General features: G+C 46.6%; 1 protein-coding gene across 1 annotated transcript in view; it reads right to left on the bottom strand.

Annotated features, from left to right (window-relative positions):
- EIF4EBP1 (eukaryotic translation initiation factor 4E binding protein 1) overlaps nt 1–20,705 on the bottom strand; it is a 64,097-nt gene extending 43,392 nt beyond the window's left edge. Inside the window, exon 1 of the mRNA XM_078668171.1 lies at nt 20,537–20,705. Coding sequence (XP_078524297.1) covers nt 20,537–20,666 — 130 coding nt within the window. The 5' untranslated portion in view covers nt 20,667–20,705. The remainder of the gene's footprint in view (nt 1–20,536) is intronic.
- Nucleotides 20,706–25,146: the final 4,441 nt, after the last annotated feature.

Raw genomic sequence — 25,146 nt, forward strand, 5'->3', positions numbered from 1 at the left:
TATCCAATGTGACACTGTACCTAGCTTGCTAAATAGTTTTTGATTACTAACGTGAGTTTTGGGACACCCTAATTCGCCGAGGTTCCAATCCTCTGTCCACAGTTCTGTGTGAGAACAGAAACCCTGCGACAGGGGCACCCCCGACCCTTGCTGGAGCTTCATCACACTTGCGATACAACTCCAGCAATGCGCCACCTTTACGGCACAGATACATCACGCATCTGTGCTGTTTTTGCCCCATGATGCGCCGCATTGTAAATGCAGCACACCATAGGTGACGGAACAGCGGCACAGAATGACTAACACATCCCTGGTGATGCGCCAGTCATCATAAATCTATCCCTATGCTTCTTATCTTGTTAGAGATGAACCGCCATATGTATCATCAAAGTTATTTGCATTTCCTAAATAGCGAACTTTAAGGAATAAATAGCGATTCTTTACCATTCCTAGTTTGCGATGAGCTATTTGCTAATTAGCCGAATGTAGCCCAATGAAGCCCAATGTAGCCCAATGTAGCCCAAAGATGGCCGCCAGACACACAAAAAAACAAATGTAGCCCAAATATCAGCCAGATGTAGCCCAACTATAGCCCAGTGACAGAATGACCAATCAGCTTCGCAAACCTCCGTTACGCGAAGCGCTGTTACAGATATATATCTTTTTTTGAACGTTAATTTCTCAAAATCCACTGGAGCACATATATTGAGACCTAGCAAAGGCACATCGGGCTACCAGTCCCTAATATTTTGCCAAGTTTCGTGCAAATCCATTCAGCCGTTCAATTATTGTTTTTATTATTTTTTTTTGCCCCGCGGGGCCCTTTTAAAACCTCCACATCAAACCTAGGGGGTCAGCGAGGATCTACTATGCCCCCTTATAGTTATTTCCCCCTTTGTTTTGACCTCCTCTTGTCTCTCGATCCTACCGAGAGACAAGATGGCGGCCGCTACGGACTGTTTGGAATGTTGACAGACGCCGGAGAACCAATCAGCTTCGCTTCACAAAGCTCCGTTGCGCGAAAAGTCCGCGAACCAGAGCGCTAACCGGTCCGCTGTTACAGATATATATCTTTTTTTAAACGTTAATTTCTCAAAATCCACTGGAGCACATATATTGAGACCTACAAAAGGCACATCGGGCTACCAGTCCCTACAATTTTGCCAAGTTTCGTGCAAATCCATTCAGCCGTTCGGGCTAAAAGTGAGGCCAACCGCCCTATGGAAAACTCAATGTTAAAAACACGTTTTGGGACCCCCCTTTTTTCTCGGCCCCCACTGGACGAACCCCCCCCCCATTTTCAAGGGCTGCTCAGAAACAAAATGTGCCATTTTCCTGAAAATTTCAGCCAATTCCGTCCACAAACGCCAAAGTTATTAGACATAGAATTTTCAAAAAACCCATAGAGAAAAAATCCTAACTATATATACCTACTGGCGACCGCCAGTAGGTAATATATATATATATATATATATATATATATATATATATATATATATATATATACACACATACATACACACACACACACACACACACACACACACACACTAAAAAAACATAAGTTTTAGGGACGTTATAGTTAGTCGAACATTTGACTCATATAAACCCAGAGAAATTCGCCTGTTATAGTTAGTGGAGCTAACTATAACTTGCGCGCCCGCAATGCACGGGTGATGAGGTCACATATTACATCACTCATAACATGGTCAGTGACATCACTGATGACATCACTGTCATTCTCCGGTTCCCATTACTGGATTTTGTTTATTACATTTTACTCTATGTTTTTTTTTTTTTAATTCAGTTTGGATTTTTTGTTTGTATTGCATTTTGACTTAAATACTGTTTTGGAACTGCATACGTCATTTACACATTGCCTTAGGTCAAGCCTGTTTGCTCTGTGTTATAGCTACCGGGGGTAAACTCAAGTTTATTTTATTGACTTTGAGTGTTCACCCCAACAAGGGTTTTGATTGTTCCTTGAAGTGGGGAGTCATTCATCCCAAAAATCCGAATTCTTACAAGCACAAAGCCGGGGGTGATTATTGTGCACAACATGTGTTTCTCTGTCATGATATGCAAAGGAAAAACACCTGGCACAAAATACTCATGGAAAGCACGTTGCGAATCTTAGAGGGGGCAAAAAGCATGCGATTAGCACACTTTATCACGAACGGACGAAGATCTAGTGCACAAAATAAATTAACACCCTACAATACTGATAATTACCCGTGTGATAGATAATACATCCACGGACGTGTAATTTAAACAGTCATGAGTGTGGAGAAAAAGAATTAAAAAATACCAACATATTGCCCATTAGGTTATCGTTGGATAGTACATACTGAGTAACAGCTTGTGGAAAACCCGGTCCCACGATGTATTGTGTACATTTCTACGACAGTGTCACTTCTATACCAGCATCTTTCAGCCAGTGCTTATTCAGAGGTGGGGCACAGCAGCTGCGTCACTCGTGGCAGGTGGGAATCTGAGGCATGGGCAATAATGTTATCCCCACTCATCTTTGCACTTATTCAATAGATCAACATTCGCATTTTAGTGCAGGAAGTGAAAACAGAATTAATAAAATGTTATGTACTGCTTCCCCTAGATTTAAAGCGATTGTAGTACTTTGTCTCACAGTTTTAACGTGCACATCAGCCGTGAACAACCTTCCGCTTTCCACGGATGCCCAAGGTGTAGGATGCGGCCTACGAGGTGGTAGATGCCATTTTGTGAAACTCAGTCAGCAATACCCATAACTGTCTCCCAAACATATACCACCATTATCGAAAGCAAAGTAGCACGTATGTCTCGTCCTCAAGATTCCACTAAATTCACGAAAAGAAAGAAAAAAAAAACACACACACAAAGGTTGAACTTACTGGAGGGTCATTCTGCAAAGGGAACTCCCATAGGCGGACATGAGTAACACTGAATCTGAAAAGGGCCTCTTCGCCTGCAGGACCACATGCAGCAAAAGAAGAGAAAAACTTAATGGAGTCTGTAGCCATCACCAAACCAAGTGCTCACTTCGGGAATACAATGTATAGTGGAAATCCGCGAAATGTCCCTGGAGTGGACTGATCCATAAAGATGATGTCTCCACAACCACATATTACACTACACGAACAAGAAGTACCTCAAATTGTGTAACTTGTGTTGAAGGGTGTTCGTAGGAGCAGCAGTGATTTGGGGAAGGGAAGGAGGAGGATTTTCCACTTAGTGGCAGACCATAAAATGAACGAAAGGTATAGGTAAAAAGTCAATAGAACAACATTTTTTTTTTTTTAATGAGGCAATATGTTTAAAGGCGCATTTCGCTAATTATTTTGGGTTGTACACAACACTGTGTCCAGCAGCATGAATATTTATCCAAGCCCAGCGCTGGCGAGGTTCTTCTTGCCAAAGAGGAGTTGTTAATGTTTTTGACTCCAGCAATGGTGGGAGATTTCTTTTTTACCCCTTGGGCAAAACGTGACTTCTCCTTCGTGGATGGCACATTAAATTCGCCTTTTGGCTTAAACCTAAGCTCAAAAGGATGACGCTATGCTGCGGCTAGGAAACGTTTCTGGGTACCCAGACACTCCGAACTAGCCATTTCACCGGTAGGGGGACTGCAGGTGAAGAGATGCCACAGGTATTCAATGCCAACTGGCACAGCGGCCCGTGTTTGTACACAGGATTCGACGGCATCCTGCTTGCACTCGTGGTTGGATTTAAAGTGCGCTCACGAGGGCATAAGTCAACAAATCCACTCACGTGAGCTTCTAATAGCCTGCACGGGATGGGCGGCGCGGATGTTCTGTTCATATGAAGTGTATTGCCACACTACCAGCTCGAAAAATCACACCCGATCGAACTTTCCTAGAAACGATCACCTCTGCTCGAGCCAAATAAGCCCCCCGCCTCACAACTCTATTTCCCAACAGGAAGCGTGGCCGTGCTTACTCACTGAGCTGTATATAGTCCACGTGTGATTCCAGGCACTTTGCGTTCTGGCTGACAAATGGCAAATACATCTTCACGCCTCCAACTCCAGGAGCAGGCCTGTCCACCCTTCTCCCCTGCAGGGAGGCCGGCCTGGTTCTTTGTAGATGTGTTTAATACTTGGTCAAATCTCGGCTCTTTATGGAAGTTTTGTTGTTGGGAGCAAGGCACACTAGCGAGGAAACACAACACCCCAGAGCCTTATAGGGAAGGGGTAGAACCAGGGCACAAGTCCCCAAAAAAAAAAGAAGTGGGGGGACGCTGTCACCGGAAGTGACGTCACGAAAGGTGGCTTGCACCATCAGGCTCATTGCCTCCCCTCGCTCCCCCCTTAGGTGCGATTGCATCTGAGAATTCAGTGCGTGAGCAGCGTGCTGTGAGCTCCGTGCTCCTCGTCCCAGAGAGGCCAAAGAGTGAAGTCCAGCTGTTTGGCAGGGGTGACAGCGTCCACCCAGTAAAATAAGTGGGGGGACGACGCCGTCCACCCACATGGTACCCCGACTCGAGCCCTGGGTAGAACTCTCTAGAAGATATCTCTCCGATTCGTGGCGAAAAGGTGTTGCAAGAGAGCCCTTTGTTGAGGTCTCCACTAGGAATCTTTTATTGTCCTAAGCCGAATTTTCTCTCCAGTGCCTGTTAGGTTTGCTCCATTTCAAATTTCAATTTTAAATGTCTCAGATTTGATCAAAACACACATTATTTTACCGGTAACTCAAAACAGTCATTGGTCAAGCAATAACACACGAGAGGTCCAATCATTACCCACTCATCATTCGGCTCCCCCCCTCACTCGACTCTGCTAAAGTGGACATTGAATCACCTCCCTTATACAATTCCAACTCATACTGGGCACCACTCTGTCTTCCTTATGCTTCAGGAGAATAGGTACGCATGCCGGGCCAAGCAAACACACATCACGGTTTAAATATTACCTACACACCAGTGGACAAGACTGAAATCCACAACCTTTGACAAAATCAGTGGCCCACAATACGCGTACTGGTGAATCTACCAATTCTGGATTTAAAAAAAACAAAGGCTCATACTTCACATGCCTTTCCATCGAAGTGGCTTACTGATGGGAGGAGTTGTGTATTACTAAGGTATTTTAGGTGAGCAGTTAGCAAACATGCATTCCAGTGCCTACACAGAACTTCTGCTATGCAAATACTTCAACTAGGCACCATCTTTCAGCTCCTTCGTTAACCCGTAGCTAGCACTGAAGAATACTAGTATTACTGGCAGGCAGTACACACTTGCTGTGTTGCATATGAGAAAATGTCCAAGTTTGCACACTTTAGATTTACTATTGACAACACCACACAGCTTTATATAGTGCTCTTGGAACAGTCGACTCAAGTCGAATTAGAAGCCGAACCTTCCCCCATAGGGCACTACTATTGCTTCGAGATGGCCTTTGACACAGCAAGTTCCAACTGTTCAATCTCAAACTGTGAGGCATGAAATCAGACATTCCTCCTCTAATGTTACTGAATTCCTCACTTCTCCTTTGGTGTGAAAAATCCATGTCGCCTCCTGGGGACCGTCAACGTCTATAAACACAAAGCCACCAGGGACCTCCCTGTGGTAGACTAAGAATCATCCTGAGTGCTGTATGTTTTGTAGGGGCTGGGGATGTAATCTATGAGAAGACAACAGCCCTGATAGTTCTTCTCATATTGTACTACAAGAGCCAAGAAAGACACAACATTTTACAGGAGAGTTCATGTTCTCCATTCCTACATTCTCTTTTGACTTACTTTTATTAAGAACATTTTATACATAGGAAGTCTTTAAACAAGCATAGGCTGCTAAAAAAATATATGTGAAATTAAAATATAATTTGTCAAACAAGCAAATACTACAGTACCCTTCACTTACCACCAGACCACAATTGTACACCTAAAAATACTTGTTAGTTTAATGAATTTCATACAAGAAGAGTGACAATTAGAGCATTATATTGATCTAAAGAGAAAAGAACATGAAACATTAACGGTACAGAATACACAAAGTATATATAAATATAATAGTAATACATATTTTATCTAACAGTAATATATTTACACATTCATAGTGACTGAAACCTAAATCCAGCGAGAAAGTTAAATGTATTCTGAAAAAGTGAAATCCCATCAATGGGATCTTGAAATTAAACGTACTTATTTATTTTTGGAGTATACCATACAGCGATTTGGAGAAGATCAGGAAGAGAGAAGTAGTTAGAGAAGGAAGAAAAGTGCGGAAATAGACATGGTCAGCAGTTCCCAATCTGTATGCCGCAGCACCCTGGAGCGTGGTCGAAACTAGCCTGGGGTGCCATGATCTAAGAACACAGTTTAGGAACCACTGGCCTGCCCTATTCCCAGGGAGCATAACTTTAGGCACAAGAACAGCTGACGCTCTCACTGCTTCAACTGCTGGGGCACACTCCGTCCTCGAGTTGGCGCAGGATGTCGCCAGCGCCACCCTCGTGGAGCAAGCACCGCACTCCATGCTCACTGCCCTTGCAAATAGAGTAGGCAGCACTGGCTCCATCCTTGACTCCAAAGCATGTCGCATGCACACTTCTTGCTGGAGATACGTTGTTGTGAGTGCAGCAGCCCTGTCTGCGCGCTCACAAGTGGCACTCAGAGATGGCGGCACACGGGTGCTAGTACAGGTAGAGTAAAGGGCGCGCAGGGGGGCAATAGGCACTCATGATTCACTGTACAGGCCATGCAGCCCTTGGTGGTGGAAGGCCCTTTGCCAGAGGAGAGGTGTGGTGCAGCGGCCAGGGCAGCTGACTTTGGAGCACAGGGCTTACAGTTCGATCCCCGGCTCCGGTGGCAGAACAGCTCAGCACCATGTGACTCTGGGCAATAGCTCACTAAATTTCCACGACGGCCCCCAGGCCTTGAGACCCGTAAGGGTGAGTGTTTGCGCTTTACAAATACCAGATATATGGAGCACTGGAGACTCCTAGCTGCCTCGGGCCCGGACGCCAGCTAACTCAGAGGCAGCACAGGCGGAGCTTTCCAGAGAATTGCTGGGAAACCAGTCAATGGACTAAAGGTGGGATTTGCTGCTGGGAATGGCCAGCAAAATATACCTGTGTCAATAAGGTGGAACCTGCTTCCCTACACAAGCCGATCTGGCTCTGCAGTAGTCGGTTATACCCCTCCAGCCGGGTCCAGACCGGGCTAGAGGGCGGGGAGCGGTGCTCCAGTGCCAGAAGACCCAGCAGTGAGCGTGTCCCTACTACGTGTAATCTTGGTTTCCCACAAGGCTAAGCAATTGTTTTTTTTAGTCGGCTCTGTAATGCCATAAGAGAGACCGGTAGAAATGTGTGCATGCTCAGCATTTTAACTTGAATATGCATGCCTGACTCCAAAATAGGGACATGCATGCTTTTTTTCTATAAAGAACAGTATCTGGACACCAGGATGGATGGCCAAAAACTGGCATTGTCCCGGTAAATCATGGACGTCTGGCCTATGGGTAAGGATGCAGCAACAAGCACGGCTCCTGCTTGTCTTATCGCTACAGCAAGCAGAGACTGCCTGTACATCCAAAAGCCAGCCTGTGACACAGGGCACAAGTCCTAAAAAAAGGAGGGACGTCACGACAGGAAGTAACGTCACGAAAGATAATGGTGTCCTCTCGAAATTAACAAACCCAGTGGCGCACCGGCGCAGAGAACCGCGGGAGAAGGCGAGCAAATTAGCATTCGCCCCTCGCAGTTAATGACAGAGGCCAAAGAGTGAAGTCCAACTGTTTGGCAGGGGGGACGGTGTCCACCCGGTAAAATAAGAGGAGTGACGCCGTCCACCCGCGTGGTACCCCGACTCGAGCCCTGCTGTGACAGTTGAGAAGCCTATGCACAGGGAGACGATGTCTGTGTTGCAGAGATTGTGTTTTCATCGCTCTACAAGGAGCCTGTGTATTGTATACTCAATGTCCTTTTGCATTTGAATCGGGAGGCGTGTAGCAGTATGTGGCTGGTGACTCGCCCAGCTGCAGGTCCACAACACAATTTCCTTAGCTTTATTCTGCCTATAAGGAGAGTGGAATGGAACTGAAAAGGTGAAGGAAGGGCGTTGGTGAGTAGATGAAATTGTTCTTAAAGTGAATATTATTATTTTGTCAAATGCGTGTGTCTGCTGCGAAAAGTGGTGCCTTGCTGTACCTGGATTCAAAGCAAAGATCTGTCCTTTGTATCACAAAGAGGAAGCATTTTTCCATGAACCACTGCCAGTCTTCATTTAGTCGATGCTGCCAGACCAGTTCCTATTTTTGTTAATGACAAATGCTCATGAATCTTGGCACACTTCAAAAATCAATTCCCTCACCCCTGTAAACTAACATTCCCATGCCACACCCCCCACACATTGGCATAGTTAGTATGTGCTTGAAGGAACTAAACACAAATTTTGTTTAGATTATCGTAAAATACTTTTGTTTTAAAACTCGCATCATGGAAATTCTGCTAATCTACTCACAAGGTATTGATATTCAAAGATGGGCGTTATGTTTGCTTACACATCTATGGTTAAAAAACCTTCATCAGCTTCATCCAATTATTTTCAGGGAAAAAAAATTGAAGTACTCCTTAGGCCGGGCTTACAACACCCCGCCCACCCAAAAAAAGTTACATTATGGGGAGCCGCAACAAATGGCCAAAAGGTCAAGGGACCCGCAGGTCAAACAAGTTTGGGAATCACTGGATTAGATGAAAGACTGGGGTCAGATTTACCATTCTAGGAAAGCTATCCCCTCTCCACATGGTTGGTTGGAAAGGAGATTCAACACTGACAGCATCTGATTGCTTTCAGATTTGCCTTGGAACTCGATTAACAGCAACATTAGCACATTTTGGAGTAAACGCTCAAGGGACATCCAAGTTTTCCTTAATTAGGGAAAGAACTGCAGCAGAGATCTCAACTACGGGGTGCAATAACTACTCCATGGCCTGATCTGCACTCTGGTACCCATGGCATGATCCTTGCTGCTCCCTGGCATCAGGAGTTATGAAGGCCGAAACCTGGAGGGCAAAGGTATCTCTGGCAACTCCGATTACTTTCTGCAGATTCCCCTCCTTGCTCTTCTCTTAACCCCTCTTTAGGAAAGAGATGGTCGTTGAGTGTCTAGAGCGAGTCAACCCTGTGAGGTCATCGGTATCAAAGGCTGTGTCCCATCATTTCCACTCCCCAGAACTATTTAACGAATCGACGTCCAGGAACTTTTCATCTTCAACCAGACATGGGTTACTTAATATTAAAAAGTACAATAGAGGAGACAGCTACTTGCCTTTTATTCAAGCATGCAGAGAACATTACCAGCACATATACACACAACATATTGGTGATATGGATAGATGCAGCTTTAAAAGTGCCCTGAAGGGTTGGTGTTCAAGTGAAGAGTGCCAGTTTGTTATATAACCAACTACGAGTTTGAATGTGTAGCCACAGCGAACAGACAGTAATTTACTCTAATGAGGTAAGAGCGCAGCAGCACCCACAAAGCTTAAAGGATAGCTAGCAAGCCCCATCTTACACAAGTACCACAAACAGTAGTTCAGATGGTAAAGGGTTAGCATGCCCTTAAGGGCACAGAGGGTGGAGCGCAGTCACGAGAACTGTACACTGAACCAGAAAACTGCTTGGCAGGAGATGATGCAATGGCACTACACGACTTGGGGCTGGCAGCTGCCTTCTTAATGTTATACAGTTATTTCTGCATAGCGCTACAGCTAGTGTCACTACACTGCAAAGCACGAAAGGGCACAAACAACAATTAACACAGCATATTTTATCAAGGCCAAATCTGAGCATTTGCGCTTTAGCATTTGCGAAGGGTACAGGGATTGGGGAGCGGGAGGAGCACATCCTCCTTGGCAGTGCCAGCTATGTGCAGAAAACAAGCACAAAATTAGCTGTAGACATGCCAATCCCAATGGATCAGAATCATCAAGCCAATCGGGCACTTAAGCTAAACTCACATATCAAAAGGACTTGCTTTAGAATTGCAAATTCACCTCTGAAATTGATGAAAGGTTAATTTGCACTTGTACATCAATATTACCACACCTGTGTAACCCAATACGAAGTGGGAATGAAGCTCCCAAAACTTTGTAATCTTCAGAGAGAAGTATAATAGGTTCTGTAAGCTATCTTTAACGAGTTGAAGATGGTGCTTGAGGTCTGTCAGCTTATCCTTAAAGTTTTTTGAGTTTTAACAACCAGGTCCAGTATAATCCTTCAGCAGCGAAGAGTTAGTCACCCATAGACATCAAAAACACAACCCCACATCAAAAACCAGGAGAAATCTTCAGGCAGGTGACAACCAAGACAATAACCTATATCCCACATCAAGAGATCCAGAAAAATGTCCCCAAAACAAAAATCGAAAGCTTCCTGGGGATACAAGGTGCACCCTCACATCTGGAGCGGAAGTAGGACCTCTCGCAGAGAGAACGGACTGACCCGGGCCATCAGCCTTGCAGAGGCACTAATCCAACTCAGCAACGTCCAGGGCTTTCAAAGTCATATGCTGAGAGATCCTAGAGCTGCAGAACAGGAGTGGCACCCCGAGTGGGAGAGGGGAGGCGACGCAGTACAACCCCCAGGCAGTACAACCCCCAGCCAGCACGGAGGACGCCCACAAGCGGCAATTGTCAGAAATGGCGAGCACTGCTGTTTGTATAATGCCAGGCTCCACGCAGACCAAAGCAGACGGTTTGCGCCACCCGTGAGGTACAGCCAGCTGGGACGCTGGCACAAATAAGAACGGGCCAACACAGCGAAGAGCTCCGGTCTCAGGAATCGGATGTCGGACCCAGGCAGGCCGCCCGCTAGGATGCCCGGGCATACGATACAGGTCGAGCTGTGTAGGCCAGAAGAGCTACGGGCTCAAGAGACAGGTACACCGACTTGTACGCGAGTCTGGAAGCTAGCGGAACACTCACCCCTAATTAGAGTATACCAAATCTCCTGATGAAATGCAAGTGGCATGGAGGAACTTGTGATCATCCCAGTTACAAGGTTGAAGTAAAGAGGCAGGCTGAAACACAATGAACAAGTATTGGTAAAGACAATAGGTCTCGCGTATACAAGAGCTATTGCCTTAGGTAATGTGTTTTTGTGATGATGTACAAGTGTGGCTGCTGTTCAGCATGGCTAAAAGTGTTGTAGAGTGGAGTGGGGGAGAAGTGTAGTAGTGGGGGAGTAGATTGCAGTAGAGTAGATTTGTAGGAGTACAGTGTCACAGAGTGGAGTAGGGGGGAGTTGAGTGTCGCAGAGTAGAGTGTAATGGTTCAGTGGCAGAGAGTGCCGCAGAGGGCAGTGGCCTGGAGTGGAGTGGAATAGGGTAGAGTTGGTTGAGGTATTGGGATGGATCGAAGTAGAATGGGGTGGACTGGCGTGGGGTGGATTAGATTGGAACGAGGTGGGCAGACTGGAATGAAGTGATAGGACTAGGGTGGATTGGAGTGGTTTGCAGTGGGTGAATTGGAGTGGATTAGATTGGACTGCAGTGGGGTGAATTGGAATGGGGTGGGTTGAAGTGGGTGGATGGGCTTAGGGTGAATTGGACTGAATGGGGTGGAATGGACTGGATTTTTTGGAGTGGGTTGCAGTGAGATGGAATGGAGTCAAATGGACTCCAGTGGGGTGTATTGGAGTGGGTTTCATTAAAGTGGGGTGGATTTAATTAAGGTTGTTTGGAGTGGGTTGGATTGGAGTAGGGTAGATTAAGGCAAACTGGTTTGGAGTGGGGGCGTGGAGTGGGGTGGTGGATGCATTGGGGTAAAGTAGATTAGGGTGATCTGAACTGAGGTGTGGTGGACTGGAATAAGGCAGAGTGTACTGGAGTAGCATGGGGTGGATTGGAGTGATGTGAGGTGGATTGGATTGAAGTGGGGTGGATTGCATTTAGGTGTGGTGAGGTGGATTGTGTTGGGATGGACTGGACTGGACTGGATTGGTGTGGGGTGGATTAGAGTTGGGTGAATTGGATTGAGTGGGATGGAATAGGTGGGGTGGGCAGGAGTGAGGTGGACTGGAATGGAGAACGTTTAATTGTATTGAGCGAGGTAGATTGGATTGAGAGGGGTGGAATGGAGTGGATCTGACTATACTGGGGAGGACTGGAGTGGGAGAAGGTGGGGTGGATTGGAGTGGATAGGGGAGTGGGGTGCATTAAGGTGGACTGGACTGGAGTGGATTAAGGTGGACTGGATGGGTGGACTGGGCTGCGGTGGATTGGAACTGGGTGGGTGGTTTGGATTGGACTGGGATGGGTTGGATTGGAGTGGGGCACAAAAACCTTGAGGCAGACTGTTTTGCAATGGAGTGGAGCAGATTGTTTTGGATTAGAGAGGGGCAGATTGGAGTAGGACAGATTGTTTTGGAGTGGGGTAGAGTGTTTTGGATTACGGAAGATTGGGGTGGGGCGGTCTGGAGTGAATCAGATTGTTTTGGATTGGAGTGGGGGGGCGATTGGAGAAAGGTTGGAGTGGAGAAAGGTTGGAGTGGGGAAAGGTTGGAGTGGGGAAAGGTTGGAGTGGGGAAAGATTGGAGTGGGGGGGGAGATTGGAGTGGGGGGAAGATTGGAGTGGGGGGGAAGATTGGAGTGGGGGGGAAGATTGGAGTGGGGTGGAGATTGGAGTGGGGTGGAGATTGGAGTGGGGGAATATTGGAGTGGGGCAGGTTATTTTGGAGTGGCCAGATTATTTAGGATGGAGTGGAGACGATTATTTGGTATTGGAGTAGGGCAGATTATTTAGGATTGGAGTCGGGCAAGTTGTTTTGAATTTTGAATGGGGCAAGCTGGGGCAAGTTGTTTTGGTTTGGAGTGGGGCAGATAGCTTTGGTTTTGGAGTGGGGCTGTTTGTTTTAGACTGGATTGGGGCAGATTGGAAAATGGTGGGTTGGGAGGATTGTAGTGTGGTGGTTTGCAGTGGATTGGGGTGAGTGGGGAGGACTGGAAAGGTCTCTGGTAGATTGGATCGAGTGGATTGGGAGGTTTGAGGTATACTGCACAGCATAATTTAAAAATTACACATAAGAAAGAAACAATGTTGCTTTGCAATATATAGAACAAGATAATCGCCATATTTTTGGAACAGCTCCACGAGCATAAAAAAAAAAAAAACACATGCAAAGTGAGAAAAGAAGAATTGGCAAAATACAAAAAGTTAACAAAAGAAAATAAAAGTTGATATATTTGTATGTCCTGATGGGCACGTTTAAGCCAGTCACATCAAGAGCAGCAGACGGGCACTGATTAAGTTGAATCAATCAGTGATTGTTAACCCCCACAAAGGAATGGAAATGTGGTTAGGCCTGTAGTGACCAGTTATGAGACTGCAAAGAAGAGTGCCACGCAAGCCAAGAAACTGTAAGAAACAGGGCGGGCTCCAAGGCCTTCTTGTTAACAGCACCTCGTAATCGATAATCTTTCACTAGTGCATGTAACCGCACACACAACCTTAACAAGCATTGGAAATGCAATAGGTCTCGCAGCATTAGAGTTAGTGCTTTTAGAATTGTTTATGGTTTTTTTTGTAAATCTTTAGCATTTTTGTTTCCTGTAGCCAATGCTAAAGAATTAAAAAAAAAAAACCATAAACATTTCTAAAAGCTCTAACTCAAATGCTCCGAGACCTATTCCACTGTGTGAGGGTGAGGGGTTGAGGGTGAGTGAGGGTGGGTGAGGGTGAGTGAGGGTGAGGGGGTGAGTGAGAGTGAGGGTGAGGGTGAGTGAGGGTGAGTAAGGGTGAGGGTGAGGGTGAGTGAGTGTGAGTGAGGGTGAGTGAGGGTGAGGGTGAGTGAGGGTGAGGGGTTGATGTTGAGGGTGAGGGGTTGAGGGTGAGTGAGGGTGAGTGAGGGGTTGAGGGTGAGTGAGGGTGAGGGTGAGTGAGGGTGAGGGGTTGAGGGTGAGTGAGGGGTTGAGGGTGAGTGAGGGTGAGGGGTTGAGGGTGAGTGAGGGTGAGGGGTTGAGGGTGAGTGAGGGTGAGTGAGGGTGAGGGTGAGTGAGGGTGAGTGAGGGTGATGGGTTGAGGGTGAGTGAGGGTGAGTGAGGGTGAGGGTGAGTGAGGGTGAGTGAGGGTGAGGGGTTGAGGGTGAGTGCAATTAGGTTAATGTCAGGTTGATTGCCCATTCAAATTATCACTGTCCTGTAACTCAGGATTGCTTTTAAAACCAGGGAATCCTGTCTGAGAAAAAAGCATGAAACATGCGTAATTACTGTGGTCTTCACTGGCTAAACTAAACACGTGAGAAGTCACATAAAATCAGCCTCTTACTTAATTGTACGAGGAATCCTGGAGACCTATTTAGTGCCCAAATGCTTGTGCTAAATAAATGTATTATATTTCGCAAAGTCCACCACAAACTTCAAAAAGCAAAGAGAGATACAGTAAAATTCCCCTCGATACAATGCCCAGTAAAAATGTGAGACTCCGGCCATGCTTATGTATACACAAAGGCTTACCGAAATGTTAAAGCATGCGGATGAACACCACCCGCTAAATTCGCCGGTTCTTTTAAAAAAGTGTAAGTAGCTGGCCTTTAGGTGAACCGTGTCTTGTGCTGTGAAAAAGAAGTAACCATGAAACCTCTCGCTCACTCATTGCGATCGTGCCTTAACTAAAGAGCACATAAACTTATCGGACCGTGCCGCAAAAAGTATCCCTCGTGTGCTGGACAACTCGGTGATTGAGTGCAACCGATGCGTTAGTGTCTCCAGTGTATTACGTGACATGGAAGCAAAACATGTGTGCAGTGAAAGTGAAAAAAAGAAGTAGGACTAAAGTGAAACATTAAATCATAGAGAGTGAAAATCTGCCGCCATCTTGAACGAATAAAAACATTTGTATACTGCTGCTACACCAGTCATCTCTTGAAATGCTACTGCACCAGTAGTATATGACAAACATACACAAGGGGAGGGGGCGGAGCGGGTACAATAAACAAGACGGAGGGAAGAGAGGGGAGGGGGGAGGAGAAATGCGACACGGCGGGAAGGGGAGGGGGCGGAGCGGGTACAATAAACAAGACGGAGGGAAGAGAGGGGAGGGGGGAGGAGAAGTGCGACAGGGGAAATGCGAGACGGCGGGAAGGGGAGGGGGCGGAGCGGGTAAACAAAGACGGACATGCACGCGCTTTTAAGCTCAATGCGCATGCGCATTGAGCTTAAAAGTCACGGGCACTGCAAGGAATCGCCACGATTCCTTGCAGTGTGGATAAAGAGCGGATAAGTCCCAATACTCTCGCCTTGCTCGATGCGCATGCGCATCGACAGGCGAGACCTAAAAATGGAAAAAACCAGTATTGGCAAAGCCAATAGGTATGGCCTACGGGCCCCACTGGCTGAAGTAAAGATTTTTTGCCATGTAGTACAGCAGCAGACCTTTTGTTAAGCATGACTGGACATAATTTAACAAAAACATGCTATGACAAGGCTGTTGTGCTGTTTTGTAGGTGTGCGTCAACACAGATGTGTACACCTACAAAATGAGCTGAGCAGGTTTTTCGTTTTGTTTACCAATCCAAGATGGATTAGTAAATAAAAAGTTTTTTTGATATGAGGCAGCATGGCAGGAGAGAAGAATGCGGGTGAGGGGACAGAAGGACAAGTGACGAGGACAACAATGGGGAAGCACAAGGACAGCAGAGGACAGGGAGGGGAAAGCAAATTGACAGAAGGTGGGTGGGCAGGGATGGGGAAGCACACTGATAACCCACGGTGGATAGTTGGAAGCACACAGAAAATAGAGAATTGGGCGGCAATGAGGGAGCAGTAAGCCAACTATGGATGATGTGTAGCTGATGATGGGAAAAGCAATAACAGTAACTGAGGGATGGAGGGCGAGGGGAGAAATACAGGCAAGAAAGAGAAACACGAAGTACATGAGGGGGCAATTGGAAAAAACACTCTCGTAGAGTGATTAAACTAAAAGAAAGAAGTGGCACCTGAAAAGGGAGCAATGGAAAAAAGTATTGGGTCTATGCTCCAAGGGAGGGACAAGCATCAGAAGAGGAAAAAACAGCCCACAGAAGCTGGATGAATAAGAAGCTAGAATGTGCGAGTGACAAAAAGCCAACAAATGGTAAGCAATGGGCTGTCTGTAAATCCACTGTAAGCTAAAAAATCTCATCTAATAAACCAACAAGCTGTCACCCAACAGACCGCGCATGCGCTCTTAAACAAGACCTAAAAATCGGGACTATAGTCTCATGGCAACTGCGTTTTCACGAATAAACTTGAAATCTGCCCTTGGAAAGCAGTTTCCACTTCCAAGGAGAGTTTGCTGTAATAGGGAACTGTAAAGAGTGAACAATCCTGCCTCGCTGCATGGGATTAGTCACATCCTACTTGGACAAGTCTGGGCGTCAGAGACTCCCAATGGCACACTAACAACCTTCATCCTTTTAGTAACAGCAGAGACTGCGAGCTCTTAAACTTTAAAGCTGGCGACGACAGGCCCCCACCCCATGCCTGAATCTGGAAGGCTGCATTCTTTGTGCCTCAGTCTTGCGCTGATCTTTCTCTTTTGCGGCCAGGGCCCCCTAATATTTCGGTTCGATATTCCATATAGTATCCTTGTCCAGAGATCCCCGCTGCGGATCCGAGACTGCCGGAGGTCGGCCCAAGCCTTCGATCAATCACAGCTGCTGAGAATAAATTTGAACAGCGAGCTGTATCTATTCCTAAATAATGGGCGCCCCAAACAACCTGGTCTAACAAGCGGCAACACTGCACACAGAGAAGCGAGCGTGGTTGGCACCCGTGATCGTATTCTAGAAGTCATCAGATTGAATCTATGCATTAATTAGTCAGCCTTTTGCTGTTTCCGGGCCTATACTTCGAGTACTGCTACAAAGAGTAAAAGTAACATGTGATTTGGAGCGTTTTCTAACGAATCAACTTTAGTGGTTACATTTTGGAACTCGTGGTGAAAATCTGAAAGAACCACCCATGATTAGAACCTGAAGCCGATGTGGATAAGGAAAAGGAAAAGACAAATTCGGGACCTGGTTTCGGTGCCCGTCAAATCTAGGGTAAATCCACAAACTTTATTTTCTGCACATAAATCTAATATAAAAACAAACAGCAAACATTATTTACAGTTTCTAAACTAAAGTGATTGCAGGTCACAATAAGCGCCGCGCCCTCCGAGAATTCAGTGCTAGCAATTAAAGGTGCAAAGTACCACTTTAAAGAGACACTGGTTATGTTGGCATTCCCGGGGAAGGTTTGAGTGTGCCACTCTTGTTGCTGGTAGGGAACCCCGGCTGATTATTACGATGCAGCGTGTACTATTTATCATTTGTGGGGCCCACGATGAATGCGAAGAACAGACGAAAAAGCACCAGAAGACACATTATTTGCTCTACTTTGGTCATGTGAGAGTGCAAGAACCGCCCACTTCAAGTAGTCAAGCGACAAATCTACCAATGCTGGCACGAGTCCCTTAAGTCATCAACTTCTGAGTTCGCTAGATATCTCTGCAGTGTTCTATGTTTATCCACTAAAAACTCGAAAACAAAAAACCAAGGATCGGTCCTTCGCCGGGAATGCACCCAAAATTTGGAACTCTATCCCCCCCAACATCAGAACAATTCCGTCTTTCCCTAAATTCAAAAGTCAGCTCAAAATCCTATTCCTGGATCGCTCCTCAACTATCAGATAGGATCACCCTGGAATGTCACAAGAGACTGCTCCCCGCCCGAACAGGGACTCCCTCTTCCTCTTATTGTGACTCGCACCTTGACGGTCTCTGTGCACTGTACTGTACTTTGATATGCTCTGTTTGCTTTCTTTTTGCACCACCTTGTAATTATGTGAAGCGCTCCGATACCTTGCGGTCTGGCTAGCGTTATACAAAACTTCTTAAATAAAAATAAATAAAAATAAATGTACAAATGCATCGAGGCGCCTACACGTGGTTAGATACTAGGGTCATTCAAACTGGCCCTCGTCAAGGGCCCATTAGAACTAACAGTTAGGGCATCCTTTCTACGCAACCTCTGGTGCGATGCTGAGAAGCTTGTCAGACAGGGGACCGACCCAACCAGTACCATACCTGTATCCACTGAATGCTGCTTCACACGGATACCAAAATGTGACAGTGTCAAGGACCCTCCTTTCATCTTCAAACTCGAGCGATGGGGCAGGGGAGCAAGGCTCTGGCCAAAAGAAGCATTATATTGATAATAGTGCTTTGTTTTTTGTTTGTTTAAAGTAGGTGTGGGGGGAGCAGAATAGTATGGTGGGCTATCATATTTGATTGCAGTTTAAAACTGTAACCAAACTTCAATGCAACGTTTAACTGAGTCTAGACATATTAAACATTGCAAATTTAATGAAATAATTGTTTTTTTTCGGGGCGGGGCTACAAAGTTTGAAGACCTCATGCCTAGAGGGTATGCAAAAAAAGAGTTGAGTGGGCTACCTCATTCCACCCCCTTACTCACAAGGAGGGGCAACAGGCTGTTACCATCCCTCATTTGAACTTATTAATTCGAACCATTCCTCATTTGAATTTATTAATTCGAACCGTGAAGCATAAGTGATGTCAAGCCTTTGCAGCTCTTATCTAGCACTATGCTAGGCCACATGCTTGAATCCGGCCATTTCCAGCTCCGTCGCTTAGATTTGCGAGATATATGCATTCACCATGCATTACTTTGGGTACCAGTAACACGTTCATCTGAGCGCCCTGAAATGACAACATTGCAGCTTAGCGGCCAGCTTTAACACACCAAACAAGATGAAAACAGATTTATTCCGAAATACAACCTAGACCTGCAGGCTGCACACTGTTCTCACTAGCAGGTGAGAAAACACAAACACAGTTTTCTCCAGTTTTACTTTAATTCGATAAATATCTAAACTGAAGATCCTTGAAACAGAAGGTATGTGACTACCAACCACCCTGCCACATGCAGGGGTAGTGGTGTTACAATTTGACTTCCCCTAACTGGAAAGTGTGGTGCTGCTGCCACTTCATCTAAGGCTTGCTCTCTTTGACTGATGGTGTGATGTTATGCGTATTTGTAAAGCACATTATCACCTGCAAATGTGTCCTGGCGCTGAGAAAGTGTGTGCGCCAAGCTCTGCTTATGGTAGGCTTACATCCAGTTAGCATCTTCAGTCGTGTAGACAGTGAACTGGTTTCTTGGGGGAGGGTCTTGTCTGAGAGAGAGTAGGAGTTGTGTGTTGCTTGCATAGGAGTGGATGTTTATGTCAAGTGCACAGATGACGTTGGCCAGAGGATTCATATATGCGTTGAAGAGGGAGGGGTTGAGCGATGAACCTTAAGCACTCTGCAGATATGTTTCTGGGCTTTCGAGAAGTAAGGTGCCAGGTTGATAGCTGTGTTCCATCCTTTAAGTTGGTGGTGTTGCTGTCTCACCTAGTTCTCCCTCTAATCCACTAGTGAAGCTACTCCCCCCCCCCACCCTTTGAATCACCATACCTGCAGGTTTGAGACTACTATCTTTTCATCTTCAGGGTTTTTGACTCCCTTTACATTGCACCTCACTTTCATGGGTGACTTCCCACCTATCACAACAACAAACCCACTTTAGTGTGGGGCTTCACATGTGCATTCATTTCAACGTGTCTCTACCATAAGGTGGTCTATACCATTGGTCCTCTGACCTCCAGGTGTGGTTCTGTACGCGGATACTAGAGACCTTAAACATAAAGGGATGATGAAACTGCCCAACACTAGTAGAGGGGTGTAACACAAAATGATGCTCACCTGCTTAATATGTAGTGCGCCGGGGGGGGTCTTCCTTATCTCACACATAGTCCTTTGTTTTGGGGTGAACAGGGCCTCTGAAGGTTTGGGGCCCCCATGCACCGTAGGGGCTGCAGAGGTGTGTTTCCCCCCTGCACTGGTATCCATCACCTCACAGGGTTGCTGTACTGTTACTGCCCCAATCCTTCCGGGTGGTACTTTTAGCTCGGTTTAGTGCTCCCTCATCTTCAAAGGGTGGTAAAGATGCCGCTCCTATATTGTCCCTCAACTCAGGAACTTTAGGTACCTCTACCCTACGAATCCATAGGGGACGCAGCAGCCCCTCCACACTGCCCATATATTTCTTGAGCAGCTCCCTGTAGGTGCTGCTGCAGCTCGCTGGCTGACTGCACATTGAGGGTGGGTGTGCCATCCTCACCTGCGGGGTGCTGGTGAATATTTCTACACCTCCATGGTGCTACAACTTGCACACCCCCTCCCCATCTCTCTACGCTCCATCTCGACCAGGGGTGGTACAGCTGTGATTTTGCATGTGTAGTGCCAATAGAGGGGACAGCTCCAGGAAAAGGGATGGCTGTACCCACCATATGCGAGTGTACTGCTGTACACAAACAACCCCTCCCTACGAAGTGTGTTGCTGCTAACGCTTCCCGCTACCTTCCTGGGGTCCACCTGCTGATCCCTTCTACAGAGCTGCAGCACATGCAGCGGTGCACGTTCCCTTATTATGAAGTCCAACTCCCCCTCCCCCAAGGGGTGCTGGTCCCTCTTCCCCCATATCTGGAGCCTCACCTCCAGGCGTGGTGCTGAACAGCGTGCCCCCGGGGGTGCTGCTGTAGTCATGCGGCAGCTGCGTGCCCTCGCTCAGCATCACCCGCCGGGTGGGGATGGCCCGGCTCTGACTGCAGCCTGGGGAAGCCATGGAGCAGGCTCTGTTGCACCAGCTCTGCGCGAGGCTAAAGACACAGAGGAAGGACTAGAGTATTTATTCAAGTCCGCCCACCGCGTGCACCAGGGAAGGCTCTGAAAAAAACAAGCACAAGTGCGTGTACAAATAGGCGCAACACAGACACAAACAAACGAAAAACAAGTTCCTGAAAGACGGCGAAAGCAACACGTTCCTACATTTATTTCGTACCTTGTGTTTATTGTGCCTTTTTTTTGCCTGCTTGTTTGTTGTGCTGCATTCATATTTGTTTTAGTACTCCCCTTTATTTGCTTGATTCAGTCCCAGGGCAAGTGATTTTCCTTTTTCTTTTGTTCTTGGCACATTCTACTTTTCCCAATTTTTCAATGCGCTAATTTATCACATACATTTTTTGTTTTTAATAATAATTTATTCTTAGCCCATTTCTTTTTCGAATCCCTTCCTAGTTATTTAGCGCTCTGATACAAAAGTTACCCAAGCAATAAAATGGATTATTAGTTCGAGACATATTTAACTAAAGAGGAATGTTTGTACTGCTTTTCTAAATGCTAACTTTTTTTCTATACATGTATATATAGAAAATTGCATCTGAAAAAGACAGCTGTGAGCAAATAAACTGGCAGTTTGGTACAATTACGGTATCTAGGAACATATTTCAGAAACTTTGAAGCGGTGCAAGTAAAAGTGGTAACTTAATTTCTACTATTTTTGCTCCATGTATAATAGTGCATGGAGAAAAGAGGATATGCGCCACAGGGCGGGACTAGGAACCAGAACCAGGCCTGGCAAAAATGATCACACCAAAGTAAATTTTGTCAGGCCAGCCCCATACGGTGCGCAGTGAGTGAGCCCGATCACTTCAATGGGGGTTGGGAGGAGTTAACTCCCATGAAAATTTGGAATAAAATGGTGCAGAGTGTATTCTACAATAATTTTTTTCATTATATAGCCGAATACATTAACCATTAAACCAGAGTAAATCACCTTATAGTGCACCAGGATTCCCAATCACACCTACATACATTCTCGGAGAGAAAACAAAAAATAAGACAAACTCCTCCCTTGTTTTTGTTTGTTCATCTGCTAAATGTTTGGGCTGATGCGGCTGTTTTTTTACTCTGACATGCACTGGATCCTGCTGACCATGCCCCAGTGCATGTGCTCCGACCCTCAAAGTGTATGTGCAAATGGATAATCCTAGATTGGCATATTTAACATACCTATAAATCCCTAGCATATGGTAGAAACTGTACCCAGCGCTTGTAAGTTAAAAGTTATCAGTGGACTTCAGCACTTATTGTAACTCCGCTCCAATGACAAAATGAAACATGGCTTTAGGTCTGTGACTGCAGCCTTGTCAGGTAGCTTTTAAACTGCCAACTCGACAGACCAAAATAAACCCTTCTGCCAGGTCAGAACCTCGCTTTTCAATATTTATAAGCCACCCCTATGGAATGCCCCAGTAGCCCACAAAACAGGGTGCTAAATATTAAAAAGGAAGGGCATGTTTCTTTTATGCACTAGGTGTTCTGATAGTAAGAACTTGTAATTTTCACTGTAGCACATTAGGTGGCCCCTTTGACTAATATTTAGTTTCACTAGCCCCCACGCTAAGTACAAACTTCCATTTGAGACCACCAAATATAATACTCCATGGTGTCAAACTAATCGCTACAATTAATCAGCTGAGGCCCGTACAGGTAAGAGTGATGGGGCCGGATGAGGGGGGGGTTTCGATGGACAATGAAGAGGGAAAATTAAATCAATAATTAGTTTTCCCTCGTCACAAGCACACACACTTGCACACACACAACCACACCGTCAGTGCACACTTTCACCAGGCACAGACACCATCAGTCATCAGTGCATGCTTTCACCAGTTACAAACACCACCAGCTGTCAGTGCACGCTTTTACTGGGCACAAACACCACCAGCCGTCAGTGCACGCTTCCAACAGGCACACACCACCAGACGTGAGTGCACGATTTCACCATGCACACACACACACCACCAGCCGCCAGTGCACGGTTTCACCAGGCACACACACTCCACCAGCTGTCAGTGCATGCTTTCACCAGGCACACACACACTACCAGCAGTCAGTGCACGCTTTCACCAGGCACACTCCACCACCGGTCAGTGCACACTTTCACCAGGCACAAACACCACAAGCCGTCAGTGCACGCTTCCACCAGGCACACACACCACCAGCCGGCAGTGAACACTTCCACCAGGCACACACCACCAGCCATCAGTGCACAATTTCTACAGGCACCACACCCACACACATACACACAACCACACACACATAAACACACCAACCACACACACACACACACATCCAAACACACAAAACCACACACACACAACCACACACACACACACAACCAGACACACCCACACAACCACACACAACCACAACACACACAACCACTCATGCAACCACAAACACAACCACACACACAACCACACACACACAACCACACACACACACACAGCCACAAACACACACGCACACAACCACACACACACACAACCACACCCACACACAACCACAACCACACACATAACAACACACACACACAACCACACACAACCACGCACAACCACACCAACCACACACACAACCACAAGAACACACAACCACACAACCACCACACAACCACACAACCACAAACACAACACACACAACCACACACAACCACACAAATACAACCACACACACATCCACACACAAACAACCACACACACACACCCAACCACACACACTCAACCACACACACACAATCAAACACACAACTACAGACACAACCGCACATACAACCACACACAAAACCACACACACAACCGCACACACAACCACACACAGAACCACACACACAACCACAAACACAACGACACACACAACCACACACACACACAACCACACACACACACAGCCGCACACACACACACAACCACACACACAACCACACACACACAACCACACACACAACCACGCACACAACCACACACAACCACACACACAACCACTCACACAACCACACATACAATCACACACACAACCACACACACAGCCACACACACACAACCACACACAACCACAAACACACATTCAACCACGCACATACACAACCACACACACAACCACACACACACACAACCACACACAACCACACACAACCACACACACAACCACACACACACAACCACAATCACACACAACCACACACATAACCACACACACAACCACACACACACACACACAACCACACACACATACACACAACCACAACCACACCCAACCACACACACAACCAAAGACATACAAAACCACACACAACCACACACAACCACACACACCACCCATCCACACACACAATCACACACACATAAACACACACAACCACACACACCCAACCACACAACCACACACACAACGACAACCACACACAACCACACACAACCAAACACACACAACCACACCCACAACCACACATACACACAACCACACACAACCACACAACCACACCCACAACCACACACACAACCACACACACACACAACCACACACACAACCACACACACACAACCACACACACACACAACCACACACACACAACCACAAGCACACACACAAGCACACACACAACCACACACACAACCACACTGTCAGTGCACACTTTCACCAGGCACAGACACCATCAGTCATCAGTGTACGCTTTCACCGGTTACAAACACCACCAGCCGTCAGTGCACGCTTTTACTTGGCACAAACACCACCAGCCGTCAGTGCACACTTCCACCAGGCACACACCACCAGACGTCAGTGCACGATTTCACCAGGCACACACGCACACACACCACCAGCTGTCAGTGCACACTTTCACCAGGCACACACACACCACCAGCCGTCAGTGCACGCTTTCACCAGGCACACACCACCAGCCGTCAGTGCACGCTTTCACCAGGCACAAACACCACCAGCCGTCAGTGCACGCTTCCACCAGGCACACACACCACCAGCCGGCAGTGAACACTTTCACCAGGCACACACACCACCAGCCATCAGTGCACAATTTCTACAGGCACCACACACACACAACCACACACATACACACAACCACACACACATAAACACACACAACACACACACACATCCAAACAAACACAACCACACATACACAACCACACACACAGCCACACACACACAAAATCACACCCACACCCACACATACACACAACCACACACAACCACACAACCACACCCACACAAACAACCACACACACAACCACACACAACCACACACACAACCACACACACAACCACAAGCACACACACACAACCACACACACAAGCACACACACAACCACACCGTCAGTGCACACTTTCACCAGGCACAGACACCATCAGTCATCAGTGCATGCTTTCACCGGTTACAAACACCACCAGCCGTCAGTGCATGCTTTTAC

The sequence above is a fragment of the Lissotriton helveticus genome, chromosome 11, assembly GCF_964261635.1.
Source record: "Lissotriton helveticus chromosome 11, aLisHel1.1, whole genome shotgun sequence".
NCBI lineage: Eukaryota > Metazoa > Chordata > Amphibia > Caudata > Salamandridae > Lissotriton > Lissotriton helveticus.